This window comes from Plutella xylostella, chromosome 15, assembly GCF_932276165.1.
Source record: "Plutella xylostella chromosome 15, ilPluXylo3.1, whole genome shotgun sequence".
NCBI lineage: Eukaryota > Metazoa > Arthropoda > Insecta > Lepidoptera > Plutellidae > Plutella > Plutella xylostella.
The window spans coordinates 8,755,406-8,769,790 of NC_063995.1; the positions used below are offsets into that span (position 1 = coordinate 8,755,406).

Below are 14,385 nucleotides of genomic sequence, written 5' to 3' on the forward strand. Positions count from 1 at the left end.
CAAAGAAATGTTTGTCAATATGACAGTTTAACTAATATTTCAAAGTAACCTCAAAATTGAAATTGGTATAAGTTTTTTTTATAAAACCCTCAAAATTTATTATTTTATGTGAACTATGACAGTTTCTAATCGGACCTTGGTGCAAATAGCTGGTTGGGGTGGACTAGTAGTAGCATCTACCGGATTCTACTTATCACAGAAATTAATCGAACGTGTACAAGGTTTTGATTATTACAAAGCAGCATTGAAACAGCTGAGACAACATTCAGGAGCCATCCACTACCTCGGTGAACCGATCAAAGATAGGCGCTTCAAGCTAACAGACAGTGAAAAGAACTTTTCAGACAGTAAATACGCCAGGTTCTGTGTACCAGTTTCTGGAAGTAAGGAGAGAGGCAGCTACTACTTCTGGGCTGAAAGAATTGACAATGAATGGAAAATCACAAAAGCTGAACTAGAACTGAAGTCTAAACCAGATGAAAGACTCATTATTGTAAAGCCAACTGAAGCGTAAATATGGACAAATTTGTGGGCAATTCAAAAGAGAAATTCTTTTACCATAATACGCTTTTGTGCTTGGTTAAAGCAATGCAGGGGAAAAACATCTGTGTGGATCTGCGCAATGACTCTTATGTGTGCGGTCTTGTGAATGCTGTTGATGGGTATGTCCATTGCATAAATTTCCAGATTAGATAATATTAAACATATTATTTTTATACTTACAATCATCTAGCTTAAAGTTATTAGTGATCATAACACAAGGATTTGGAATAGCAGGATTATAAAGGTATGATACTAACAGTTCTTTTATTTTAGGTTTATGAATATATCTTTTGAAAATGCCGTCTATTGTGATCCGCAAGGCAATGAGTTTCAGTTTGAACACATATTCATACATGGACGGAACATTAGATATGTACATGTTCCTGAGGAAGTAAGTTTTTTTTTATTTACACTAAAGTGGAGCCATGAACTATTTGTTTATGAGTTACAATTTTTATTACTGTCGCTCTAGTACTATTTATTAATATGTAAACAAACGCTAAATTCCACATTTGTATGCTATCATAACACACATATTGTAATTTCTTTCCAGACAACAATTTTGTCAACAATAAAAAATGAGCTTACCAAGAAGAAACCAGCAGTCCCAAGCAAACCCCCAGAGAAATCAAGAAAAGCCAAAAAAGCACTTCAGCAACATATGGCTACTGTAGCTCTAATTAAGTCTGGAAATGCTAAATAGAATGCACTATGTAGATATTTTAGCTGTAGGTTACCTACTCTACTAGTAATTTTTTTAAAAAATAAGCCTAATGTATTTATACTTTGTATGTTTTGCTTATTTTGTACACACATACCAGTAATTAATATATGAGTTGAGCCTTCACTATTCTAGTAATAATTTTGACATGCACCTAATTTCAGTCAGAGACCTTGTCTAATCCATTGTCGAGGTATTAGACATCAGTACATCGCGTACAACATCGCGCCAATTTTGAATTCTCATTTTTTATTCGCAATTCGCGCATAAATCGCATGCTCTACTGCAGACTCTGGCGTCTACGGCGTCCCTATAATCCCATTCCATGGGAAATCTGTCAAAACCCTCCCTAATTACATTCGAATTCGTTTTTATTTGTGTCAGATGTCTTTCTCCCTGGAATGGGATTATAGGGACGCCTTGTTGCGTCCAGTTAACGCACGAACTCCATTGCGTTTTTCCTTCAACTCCAGGTTTCGTACTGTATTCAACCCCAAATGCTTGCGCGTTGGTACGCACGTTGTGGACGCAACGGTTGAACGTTATACGCGTGAGAGAATCGCGGCGAATGCAGCCCTTCTAGACAAGGCCTAAAGTTAGAGTAAATAATTGCTGATTAGAAATTATTTGCACATAAAACACAAATAAACTTATATATTAACATTTATTACAACAAAGTGTACACAATCTGAATGAGATTATTACATACAATTTAAAACTATTAAACTAAATATATTCCTTACGTGGTTAAGGTAAGGTTAAATCTATTACTTAGTGGTTATATTTTGATCTACAGGGTTAGTCTTATTAATACTAGAATACGAATCCTTCTTCTCAGTCGCCGCGCCCCCACCTTGGCCTTCTTTGTTGGAGGTACTTTCTTCCGTACCATTCTGCTGATTGCACGGCTGCAAATCGGTGTATGACGGCGTTTCAAAATTAGACGGATTTAGACATAACTCATCATTTCCATTGTAAGCGGGCAAGAAGAATTGCCCTTTCTCTTCATTATAGTTGAGCTTGACAGGCTGTTGTTGCTGATCGTAGAGGTCGCTCCGGATGATTTTGTTAATAAACTGTTGAGTTTGGAGATACATTTCGTTGGTGTTGTTGAACTCTTGCTGCAGGTCGTTGTTCATGATGGTCAAGTTCTTCAAGTCGTAGTTGTCTTGCTTGTCTGTGGAGTTGATGTCTATGGTCTGGTTGTTTTTGTCGTTGAGTTCCGTCTGGTCTGTGGCGCTGAAGTTGTCTGTGGCGGGCTCGGGCGTCTGGCTGCACAGGAAGTTGGACTGGTTGATGCTGGTGATGATGGACGTGGGGCTCGGCGACATCTGCATCGAGTTCGGCCGCTGAACCGTCTGAGGGTTCAAGTTACCTGGAAATTAAATAAAACAAAGTTAAATTTAAGGAAAAACATAGCTATAGTTTGATCTCTCATACACTGCTTGTCATTATCAGCAAACAGTAGTCCATTGCTGGACCTACTCTGTTCAAGAAGCTCCAAAACATATGCTCGGACCTACACCATACCACTATCTCCTATCCTACCTGTCGATGGAGAACACTATACTTCATACTATGGTTACCTGTTCCTGTACCTCAGAATAATAACAACCCCACAGACAACCCCAAACAGTAACTATCAACATGAACTCACTCTGCGGCTTGTACTTGGCGAGCTGCGCGTACACCTGCTTGATGCGCTCGATGTTGATGCTGGACGCCTTGCCGTGGTCCACCATGGGCAGCGGGTAGTCGCGGCCCACCACGCAGCGCGCCGCCTGCTGCACCTCGTCCGGCGCCGCCCACGGCTCGTGGATGTAGCGGGTCGGGATGTTCTTGAGGACTGGGATGTAGCGTCTGTGGGGGAGTGGTAAGTATTATTATTTAAGCGCTAGCAAGTTTTGTGCAAACTAATGTTTGCTGGATGAAATGTAGGAAGTAGGATTCGGTGGATATTCAATTAGAGGGTTTTATGTACCATAGCTAATGTAATATCTACAATAAATCAGTGCAATATATATGCTAAGTATTTGTAGAACAGATAACAATATTTGTGAGAAAAATCTTTACTATGTAATTGGTCCCTTTTTTTCTGAGGAGATTACCATATCTTTAGTTAAGGTTATGTACAGTAGTAATGCTCATCATATATTATGTATGGTCAGGCTCCTCCTCAATAGGTACTTAAAAAAAACCTATTCACAAACGTAACAGTAAAATTACCTGATAAAGTCCCCATTCGGGTCAGTCTTCCTGCCGAAGCGCACGGGGCAGTAGCAGTGGAAGAACTGCTGGAAGAACGACGAGCAGGACAGCCACATCCACATGCCCGCGTTCACCGACCAATCAGCGTCTAGCAGGAGCTCGTCAAACACCTGGGGAATGCAAAGGGATTTATAAACTAGACGAATCTTCTAGTCCCGGTCGTTTTGTAATCTTTTAAGAAAAGACTAGAGCTAAGTGCTAATGGTGAATGGATATCGATAAAACCTACCGCATACCAATCATTCGATCCATTTCGGAGGTTCAACACACAGAATATTCGCACCTTAGGTAGGGGCAGAACTCAGAAATCTGAGGTTTGGAGTTTTTTTTTTCATGTATTTGTAGGTATTGTTGAATTGTGCCTGTTAATCATGAAAACTACAAACCTCTTATTGCAGTTGCACCCCCTATATTACGAAAGGTGTAAACATGCCAACGTTTTATACCTCCTATATATGGTTACATCCTTAAACTACCATTCAGTTCTCAAATAAAAATAAACATTATAATTTGATCTACCTTCATGCCGTCCTCCCAGGAGATCCAGAGGTCGCCGCGCGTGAGGAAGCAGGCGACGGCGTGGCGCGCCAGGTGGTGGATCCAGCCCTCCTCGCGCAGCTGGACCATGATCGCGTCGATCCACGGGTACCCCGTCTGACCCTACAGGAGAGAAGATAGATTGTTAGTGTGATGGGTTTGTGAGGGCAAAAAATGGGAATGACTGACGCATATTACATGCCTCGTAATAACCAAATAGTGTAGCAGGGACTGTTGCATGGACTGCCGTTTGCAACTATGGGAGCTTATCACGCATATTGTCTTTTTCCAGTGATGTCAACTGTCAAGCGTCGATAGGCTAGTTGTCTGCCCCCAGAGTAGGAAAACTTTCCACATCACCCTCTATCAACTTGTCAAAAGCGAACTATTGATGAAGTATAACGGCCTTACGGAGGTAACTTACATTGGCCCACTTAGCGAGCGCCTCCTGGTTCTTCTCCCAGGGGATCTGCACACATATGGGGTTGCCCTCCATGCGGTCGAAGTTGGGGTTCCTGGTGGCGGCGCAGTAGAAGAACTCCCGCCACAGGATCTGCCCGTGCAGCGACAGCGGCGGCCGCACGCGCTTCACTCGCTTGTATAGTTCGGTGAGCTGGTAGTAGAATAGACGCGTGGAGAGGCAGCCGAACCTGGAGGTAGGGGTTTGGGGTTTAATATTGCGATTCAGACATTTTGTGTTGGTGAATTCAAACGGACACATTTGTTTATTTATTTATTCTTTATTGCACAATATACAAAAGTAATTATGTAGGTACAATCAGGTGGACCTGGCACATTCCACACATAAGTGGACACGACTCGCCGAAGTCAAATATGGCTGTTTAAAAAATAAATACATACTTTGACTAGGATTTGAACAAAGACCTTCGACAAAGTAAACCATGATTAGGCTGTAAAATATCGTTGTTATCAATAAGGCTCTAGTTATGTTCCCCTGTATGGTATGCTTTCCCCTGGAACTTTCCCAAAACAGCTATATATCCTCATGCAAGTTACCTCAAATACGGCGACAACCCAGTCTGGCTAGCCAGCAGCGACTGCGGCGTCATCTTGGGCCGGCCGAACGACGCCACCCACGCCTTCCTCTCAAGGTGCCGCTCCAGCCGCGCCAGCGCCTCGCTCTCGCCGCCTACCCATACGGGGGGCTTCAGGTTCTCCACTTCGAAGCCTGGAAGGTTATAAGGAATGGTTGTAGTTTACCTTCATCATCATCATCGACCTTCGTATCGACATAAAGCCAACATACATGCTGATTACATCGTCGGTTTAAAAGTGTATTGTATTTATACCAAAATCTAAGATCTATTTTATGTATCATGCATATCAGTTTCAGTTTGGGTCCAGCCAGACTCGTCCCATTCCACACTCGACCCGGCCACACTCGACCCGAATTTCATAATTTCGATAAGGTTCATTTTTGTTTGTATTTTTTTTCTTATCACAAAGTACAGTCGACAGAAAATGTTTATGGATTTCTTAATTGATTGCATATAAAGTGATTATCACTTAAATTTAAGAAATATGTTGACTAAACTAGCCTAAGTTTGACCTCAGTAACAGAGAGAGGTAGTTTACCCTTCCCATTGTTTTAGACTGAAATAAACGGGTCATCGATAACAATGGTCAAGATTTGGATGGCCTGCATCCATCTCTTTCGCGCACTTACTTGTATTGTAATTTATGCATTTGATAAGCAAGGGCTACTGCGAAGTAATTATAATTTTATAAACCGCAAACGGATTTTATAAAAAGGATTTTATACATATTTCATTGTAAAGATATTTTGTGTAACTGTGATTTTAGCACACATAATTATTAATAGTTACTTATTTTGTTAATATTTATTATTACTTATTACGTTTATAATTCTAAACATGTGTTACCTACTAATGTTTATAGAAAATGATAAATAAATGATTAAAAGTACAAATTATTACTTTTGTTTGAATTAATCAGCACATAAAACACCTAACTATAATTTCAGTAAAAAAACTCTTGTGGCTGACAGTACATTTCATACATTTCAACAAAAGTACGTAGACCTTAACGTATTTTAGAAATTCGGGGCGAGTGTGGCCGGGTCGAGTGTGGAATGGGACGAGTCTGGCTGGACCCATCAGTTTATCATAAGAGCCCATCTTTATTGTCATAAATATTATTCCAGAATTCCCGACCTAAACAGTTTCAGCAAACCCAATTATTTTCCAAACTTCATAACATAATTTGCCGCCCCATTCCGCCGACATTGCGCTTCGATTTCCGTGTAACTCAGTTGAACACTAGCCGTGAGTTGTTTATACCGCGCTCACGTGGCGGCCCACGCTGCCGGCGCCGCGCACGTCACCCGCGGCGCGGCGACGCATTCTCGACCATGTGCCGGCTGTTCTTAGAATCCACTTTACAATTAGCACAAACGTCTTACATCATTTTTGTTGTAAAATCTGTATGTACGAATTTCACTATCGAGGCAGTCTTTGGCGACAATTTTCAGACTAATCGGATTGGATACCGATCGATAGATACTTTACAACAGACAGTAGGAAGCCTTACAGAGCACGGTAGAAAATGCGCGTAGGTAGTTAGGTACTTTAAGTTCACATAGCTCTTATCTGTTATTGTAAGTAGTTACATAATGTATGTAACACTACCATTGGTGCATGCGCACGTGCATACAATGCACTCACTCTTTGTAGATATAATAAACGAATGTTCCTGACATTGAAAACAGCTACAATGCGAAGGATAATTTTATTATTGCATCGCTATCGCTATGAGGCTAGACCGTTATGGATGCACTACTAGGAACCTAGATTACAACATAGAGGTCAGCGTGTTCTATAGTAAGTACTTAGGTAGGTATAATGACGTAATCTCTTGCAAAGGAATCGCATATGGCATAAACAACAAAGGATTTTACGTTACGCTGCAACGCGCTGTGATGTAATTTGAATACTTTTCCTACTATACACCATTATATTGGACGACATCCGGCCTGCTGGTAGGTAGTAAGAGACGCCATGCAGCTAGGCAGGTGGCTCACGCAGATGACAAAATACTGACGCTACGCCCAGGGTGTAAAGGCTGGACGGGTAGTAGATTCACCTAAAGTATTTTCACAGCTCTCCGATTCGCTCGCTCTCAAAACCGCGCGACTTGAGCGGGCGAGACAGAAGTACTCAACTCCAAACTCACCGAGTTCCTCGAGGGTGGGCACTCCGAACCTCTCATCGTGGTCTTCAGACACAGGCGTGGTGGCACCGTGGAGGCCGGCGGGGCCCACGGCCAGCTCGGCGGGCGGCGGCGGCGGCATGCTCGCGATGAGAGCTTGGAACTGGTGGTACGTGAGCGGCGCTTTGCCACCATTGCGCTCGATTATTCTGAGGGTAGAAATGTGAGTTAATACTGGCCGGTTATAGTTCGTTTCAGGAAGTTATCTAACCTCCCTTGTTTTCCTTGGCTAGAGCTACGGCTACGGTATGGTACCTACTTTGGTATCATTGAACTTTGAAATAATAAGCTGCACTGAATGAATTTTAATCAAAATATCTAAGGTCGACATGTTTTGGTGGCCGAGATCTATTTACCAAGTAAGAACCACAAGCAACGTAAACATTCATGTCACGTGAATCAACATGCTGTAATGCACAATGCCTAGGCTGTAATGCACAATGTTACAGAGCCATCAGCCTAAAACTATCACTGCCTAGACTGTAAAATACCTATGATGCAATATTTACATTATCGCTACGACTACGAACCTACCCGTAATGAGAAGGCATGAACACTCACTTGTCTAACTTATACAGGGTGTGCGAGACCCTCGATATGACGGTGATGCCGACCTCGCGGCACTTGGCCGTGATGTTGTGGTCGCGCACGCGGCCGTACGGCTCGGGGTCCTCCTCGAAGGTCAGCGCGGTGGTGCCCCACTCCTTGAACAGCTTGGGCAGCGCGTCCGCCGGTTGCCCGCGCACGACAAACAGGCGGGAGTTGATCTTCTTGAGACTCGCGTCCAGGTCTTCGAGGCATTGTAGGAGGAATCTGCGGGTAGGGTTGGTATTTAGTTGCGGTGTTTTAGGGAGTAAATAGATTTTAGTTAGCTGATGGGTAGTGGGTAGAGAACTAAGCACTGTTCTGTTGCGTATTGGGTCATGATTACATTCATTTTCTTTTCGTAATTAAATGGAAGATACATAGATTTAGATAGGTATTTATTTTTTAGACTAAATCCTACTCCAATCCATTCAAGTTACAGAAGCCATGAGTCAGCGCAAATCTCACAAAACAAAAACCCTTACCTCCACTTATTAATCCCGACATTGGAAGAGCTGGCGAACCAGGGGTCGATAATAAACACGCATCTAAACGTCACGGCGTCTTGCAGGCCCTCCCTGAAGGCGGGGTTGTCGTGTAGCCGCAGTCCCTTGCGGAACCAGTGTATGGTGTGGCGGGGCGGCGCGGTGCGGGGGGCGGGGTCGCTCGGAGGCGCCTGAGGCTGGACCACGGGGGGTTCTCCAGCCTGCACGACGGCAGGGGCTGCCGACATCGCTCACGGCACCGACATGGTACTTGGAAGTGTCTGTAGGAGGATTATGTTTAATTTACATATTGGATTTAGATTAAGGGTTGGATTTCTATAGGAAACATAGGCAATTTTACTAATAATAATAAACTGATTAATACCAACATCAGATATTATAACAGAAATAGGTACATAATACTCCTACTTTATCAATATTTTTTTACTAAACTAGGGTGAAGAACTATGAGGAATAAGGAGGTCAATGGGATTGATAGGACATAATATTGGAATGTGGGTGTGACAGACAGAGTGTGAGATGTGCCTGGCTACAATAAAGGAATCTGACATGGGGAAACAGTACCAGTGTGGACCCTGCATTTTACATGATTCCATTGGGCAATTGTTATTTACTAAGTATGTGATGCTCTTGTTACAAACAATAAAGAAGTGCCCATAGAGGCCATAGAAAAAAAATTGGAGTGGGAGGTATGAAATAAAAGGGGAAAAATGCTTATTGCTGTACATCTGTTCTCAAATAATAATTCCAGAGCCTTACACATCTACAAATGTGCGGGTTTTCTCACAATGTTTACCATCTCTGTTTTGATATAAAACTAGAACAGAGAGTGTCAACCCCAAATCACTAAAATAATTATAATATGTGGGGAAATCTCACACATGGCCATCCAACCCCAAGCTAGGCAGAGCCTGTGTTATGGGTATCAGACAGCTGATATATCTACACAAATACATAGATAGATGCATATTAAATAATATAAATATCAACACCCAAGTACAAATATCTGTCTTTAAACAAATACCTGGCCCAGCCTGAAATGATCTTCGGAATAGCAGTCACGCCACTAACCACTACACCATTCGACCATCAAAATAAGAAACTATAAACAGTAAGAACTAAGAAAATATGAAATTTATTTATATGTTGAGATGATAGCTGTGGTAATATGCCACCTCCTAAAGCTTAACTTGTTTATTAAGTATTATAAGTAGTTGTAAAGGGTCATCACATCATACTAATCATCATGATGATGATAAGTAGTTGTAAAGGGTGTGTAAAGAATTCTATTATTATTTAAAAAAAATTGAAAATTCTTTAACATAAAATGATAAAGAATATCATTTCAATTTATGATCTTGTCTAAGCCAGAACTTGACACTGGCACAAATTGTTGGCAAAACCGACCGACAGATTGCCACAAAGTAAAGTTGAAGTTGAAGTCCTATAATCCAGAATTAACTCATGCTATTTATTATATTTAGGTCTGCACAGTACCATAGCAAAGACATTGCACTGCAGCATTACAGTTAATTACCAATTAACCAGGGTAATAGAGAGGTCTCCACTCCTCACTGCAAGCTTCCTCAGGGCCCAAGTGGTGAATATCCAGTAGCGAATTATGACGGATAGATGAATGATAACTGATGATGATATTGAATATGTGGTGCATGTGAAATAAAATCTGATTTGTTCCCAAAATAACCTGGTGGTTACCCAAATATTACAAATAAACTTACACTTGATATATTGATATCCAATCCAATCTACGATGTGAAGCACTGCACTTTACACAGATTTCTGTTATATTTCGCGATTATTTAGCTTTGCACGTCACAATAACACAAACTTTGAAAGTTTTTGAAAACAGTTGATTAAATCTTATCAGCATTTCTGATTACCACATTCACAAATCAAACCACAGGTTGCAGTTCACAGTCACTAATGTGAGAATATCTATTTTTAAATGTATATTTTACGCATTAGTTTATTACAAATACACCTAAATAAAGATAGAATCCAAATATCCAAAACAACCGAGATGTTTTGCTAAAAAACTGCACTCTAAAATAAGGATGTCCTAGTGCACTAAATGAAATGAAGTTCCATTTGACATTTTGTCGATATCGATAAGATTTATTTACAGTCCACTTCCTAACCTTTATTAAAATGGGCATGGTCATGAAATAATTAAGTTCCCTAGAATACATTCATGGCGACATTGACGACTCATTTCGTGGAACGAGCACATGAATTTAAATTATAAAATATTAATTTTTCACTTAATTTATTTTGATCTTAGATTTTGTGAAACTTGATGCAAAATGACTTTCTATTAAGTGTATAGGTATATTATAGGATATCTCTAAAACTGTCAAACTTAAAAATTACCCTGGAATCATCATAACTGAAAAAGTATATTAACTAACTAGACTACTAATAATAACTGTCATGAGTGCGATTGTTGTTGTCGGTACAGATGGCCTTCATTGGTACGATTAACATGATTTAAAATTAAAACAGTTACTTTCACCCCATGAAAAGGGCATATACAGGGTGTTGCAAAATGTATATACTAAGCCGAAACCTACATGTGCAGCATGGTATATCTAAGTCTGCACATGTAGGTTTCGGCTTAGTATACCCTTTTTGCAACACTCTGTAGAAGTATAGAAGATGACACAAATTAGTAGAGTGCCTGTATGTGTAAGTACCTACCTATTCATGCTCGGAGAGAATTATCTACTTATAATAGAGCTCAGAGAACTGATTCTGATGGCACAAATAAAAATTAATTAAATATGAAAATAATAAAATAAGACATAGGTACAATCCATTTGGAAATTGCTGTGAATAAAAAATACGTTTTAGCATTGCATACCTTAAATTTAAATCAATTTATGTACTTTCCTCATGTGTCTATTTTACTTTTGTGTGTTTATTTATTTATTTATTTATTATTTATTATTGTGAGTAATTTTATAAAATATTTTTTACTTTTGATGTTCAGTGCGAAATCATGAAATAATTAAGTTCCCTAGAATAATTAAAAAGTTTAGGCACCTATATAATACTATCGACAACTATACACTCAAGCCAACCTTATTTGCTCTATAGAAGATACAACCACGCCGCTTGCAACGTGACCACAGCAAGTGAGAGAGAAATCGTCGTAGTTTTGAGAGGAACAGAGATAGTGATATGAAGTTTATTTTCAGTAAAGTAACTAATAAAGTGCTTGACGTCTATTTTGTTTAGATTTAGACAGCGCTAGTTCAGATGTCAAAATCTCAGAATAATAGTGCGCTTAGCAGGAATGACCGAAATCAAGCCGAAATAAAAACAGCACTCGAGAACTGACTGTTTTGATATTCTGTGACCAACTGTCATGTCATCTGTCAAACTGTCAAGTTTAATCGAGTTCGTTGCGGTATTTGTCGGTGTTTTGCTTTTCATTTTGTTTTTTTTCTTTAATTCACTCTCAAATAGGTGTTATTATACCTAACAAAATCCTAATGAAATTTGGTTCCAGACTTTTGAGTTACCCCATTCCTATTCCTCTTTCAGGTACCTGTATTGTACGAGATATTAGCAAAACTTTGGCACAGTGCGCAACAAATAACTTCCGTACACTGACCCGGCTGTATTCTACTATCAAAATGTCTCAAGATTCTCAAACTAAATGGGTGGCTGAGAAGACTAGAATTCTTAACTTACCCATCGAGGAGAAGCGTTCATTGTACAAGTCTCACGTTACTGTTTACGGCGTGGACCCCTGGCCGAAGCATGCAGATGATAATAAAGTTGAAGAAAACAGAAAGCATACCCTCGACGACCTGACTGAGTTTAAGAAAATTACTCTAGATGCTGGGAAGAGTGAGGACCTAGCTGGAAAGGTTTCCATATTCAAAGGAGATATCACCAAGTTAGAGGTTTGTATAATTTAATTTCAAGTAAGATATTATGTAAAAGGTCAAGTATGTAAAAGGTGGAATAAACAAAAGATAGGAATCATCTCAATTTATACATAGATAAAATATGCTCACAACTGTAATCCCTGAAGGGGTAGTCAGAGGTGACTCACTAGCGAGTATAATTATTCATATTTTTTCAAGAGTATATGTATAACATTAATTTGTTGTTTCAGATTGATGCTATAGTGAATGCAGCTAACTCTCGTCTGAAGGCTGGTGGAGGTGTAGACGGTGCTATACACAGAGCAGCTGGGCCACTGCTGCAGGTCATTTATATACATACCTTGTTTTATACAGTGACTTACATGAATACATTAATATTTCAAAATGCAGCTATAGTAAAATGTATAACTCAGATAAATAGCACCAAATAAATTAATAAAATTTAATTTTCAGGAAGAATGCAACTCTCTGAAATACTGTGCTACTGGTGATGCTAAAGCCACAGGTGGCTATAACCTCCCAGCTAAATGTAAGGAAAGATATATTTTGTAATTGATTTAAATTAAAGATTTTACTTATAAGCACATAAATGAATGTATATCTTTATTTAATTTCAGATGTTATCCACACGGTTGGACCACAAGATGGATCAGCATCTGCCCTCCAATCATGCTATGAAAAAAGCCTTTCTATCATGCAAGAATATAAACTGAAGACCATTGCATTTCCTTGTATTTCAACTGGCATATATGGCTTTCCGAACCGTCTTGCTGCACATATTGCTCTCCGCACTGTCAGGAAGTATCTAGAAACAAATAGTTTTGTGGAACGAGTTATTTTCTGCACATTTATGCCTGTTGATGTAGAAATTTACGAGACTTTGATGCAAATGTACTTTCCACTGCACAAATGGAATTATGTAGATGGCCCTTCAGTTACTGAGTGATTGTACAAATTGGCCCTTGTGACATGTATACTAACTGGATTTTTGTTAATGTTATTACCTATAGTGTTAAAATAAAATGTAAATCATCTCAATAAAACTATTTCTAATTTTTTGTTTCATATTATGATTTTTTTATTACTTCTTGTACAATTTTTAGCAATGATGTATAAGTAGGTATTTGGTAGAAGAAATAAAATAGGTCCACCATGTGAATGTTTATTGGCTGATTTTAATGATAATAATCATTTATGATAAACGGATAATATAATCATAAAATCCATTACAAACCTTCGTAATTTTATTGCTATGTTTATAATAAATCAGGAAAAACCAAACATCATAGTAGGTACAATATTTAAAAATGAAAGAACAAGTAGTGACATCTGTTTTATCATTTAACAACTGAATGTATTAGTAAAAGCTTCTCTTCAGTAGCTACCTTGACAATCGGAAACAGTACGTGCAATTTGGCAGCAGTTACTCGGAACCATATTGCACGTACTCAGGAGTAAGTCAGGGTAGCAACCTGGGCCCGCTGGAGTTTCTCATCATGATTAACGACCTTCCAAACATCGTACGGGACGCCACATGCCTGTTGTTTGCGGACGATCTCAAACTGTTGTTACGAATCGGGGACGAGGGTGATTGTGACCGGCTACAGGAGGACATAGATAGGGTGGTCCAGTGGAGCCACGACAACAAGCTCCAGTTCAACTCATCGAAGTGCATGCAGATTTCCTTCAGCCGAGCGCGGGTCCCGCGGCAGCGCCAGTACACGCTGGCCGGCGGCGCCGCGCTGCAGCAGGTCACTTCGGTGCGGGATCTGGGAGTGCGGATCTCATCGGACTTGTCATTTCGTGATCACATTGTGGACACATGCAAGAGTGCTTTCAAAATTTTAGGTTTTGTACTCCGTAGGTGCCATGGTTTCACAGAAATAAGTGCTGTGAAGGCATTGTACAACGCGTTAGTACGGAGTAAATTAGAATGTAACGCAATCATATGGGCTCCGCATGAAACTAAATATAGTTTGATGCTGGAGAAAATACAAAACAAATTTCTTCGCTTTTTGTATTTTAAATTATATGGAGTGTATCCCGGATATCCTTTATT

At 39.8% G+C, this 14,385-nt stretch overlaps 3 protein-coding genes across 4 annotated transcripts; 2 read left to right on the forward strand and 1 right to left on the reverse strand.

Moving 5' to 3' along the window:
- The first annotated feature begins 369 nt into the window (after positions 1–369).
- LOC105388331 (U7 snRNA-associated Sm-like protein LSm10) lies at positions 370–1,390 on the forward strand. The gene is made up of 3 exons (XM_011559219.3): positions 370–662; positions 817–934; positions 1,097–1,390. The coding sequence occupies exons 1-3, from the start codon at positions 517–519 to the stop codon at positions 1,244–1,246; spliced, it is 414 nt and encodes a 137-aa protein (XP_011557521.3). The 5' UTR covers positions 370–516; the 3' UTR covers positions 1,247–1,390.
- A 521-nt stretch (positions 1,391–1,911) lies between these two features.
- On the reverse strand, positions 1,912–10,496 carry LOC105388330 (cryptochrome-1). 2 transcript variants are annotated; one of them, XM_048625826.1, is made up of 10 exons: positions 10,155–10,496; positions 8,389–8,669; positions 7,880–8,131; positions 7,283–7,467; positions 5,087–5,258; positions 4,494–4,719; positions 4,052–4,192; positions 3,491–3,642; positions 2,922–3,124; positions 1,912–2,639 (listed from the first exon to the last, which is right to left on the reverse strand). In XM_048625826.1, the coding sequence occupies exons 2-10, from the start codon at positions 8,634–8,636 to the stop codon at positions 2,032–2,034; spliced, it is 2,187 nt and encodes a 728-aa protein (XP_048481783.1). In that variant the 5' UTR covers positions 8,637–8,669; positions 10,155–10,496; the 3' UTR covers positions 1,912–2,031. The 2 variants fall into 2 exon arrangements, with proteins under 2 accessions (XP_048481783.1, XP_011557520.3); XM_011559218.3 differs by having other exon boundaries at positions 10,149–10,496.
- A 1,314-nt stretch (positions 10,497–11,810) lies between these two features.
- On the forward strand, positions 11,811–13,563 carry LOC105388329 (macro domain-containing protein CT2219). Its single transcript, XM_011559217.3, has 4 exons — positions 11,811–12,341; positions 12,557–12,649; positions 12,780–12,855; positions 12,944–13,563. The coding sequence occupies exons 1-4, from the start codon at positions 11,925–11,927 to the stop codon at positions 13,270–13,272; spliced, it is 915 nt and encodes a 304-aa protein (XP_011557519.3). The 5' UTR covers positions 11,811–11,924; the 3' UTR covers positions 13,273–13,563.
- The last annotated feature ends 822 nt before the right edge of the window (positions 13,564–14,385 follow it).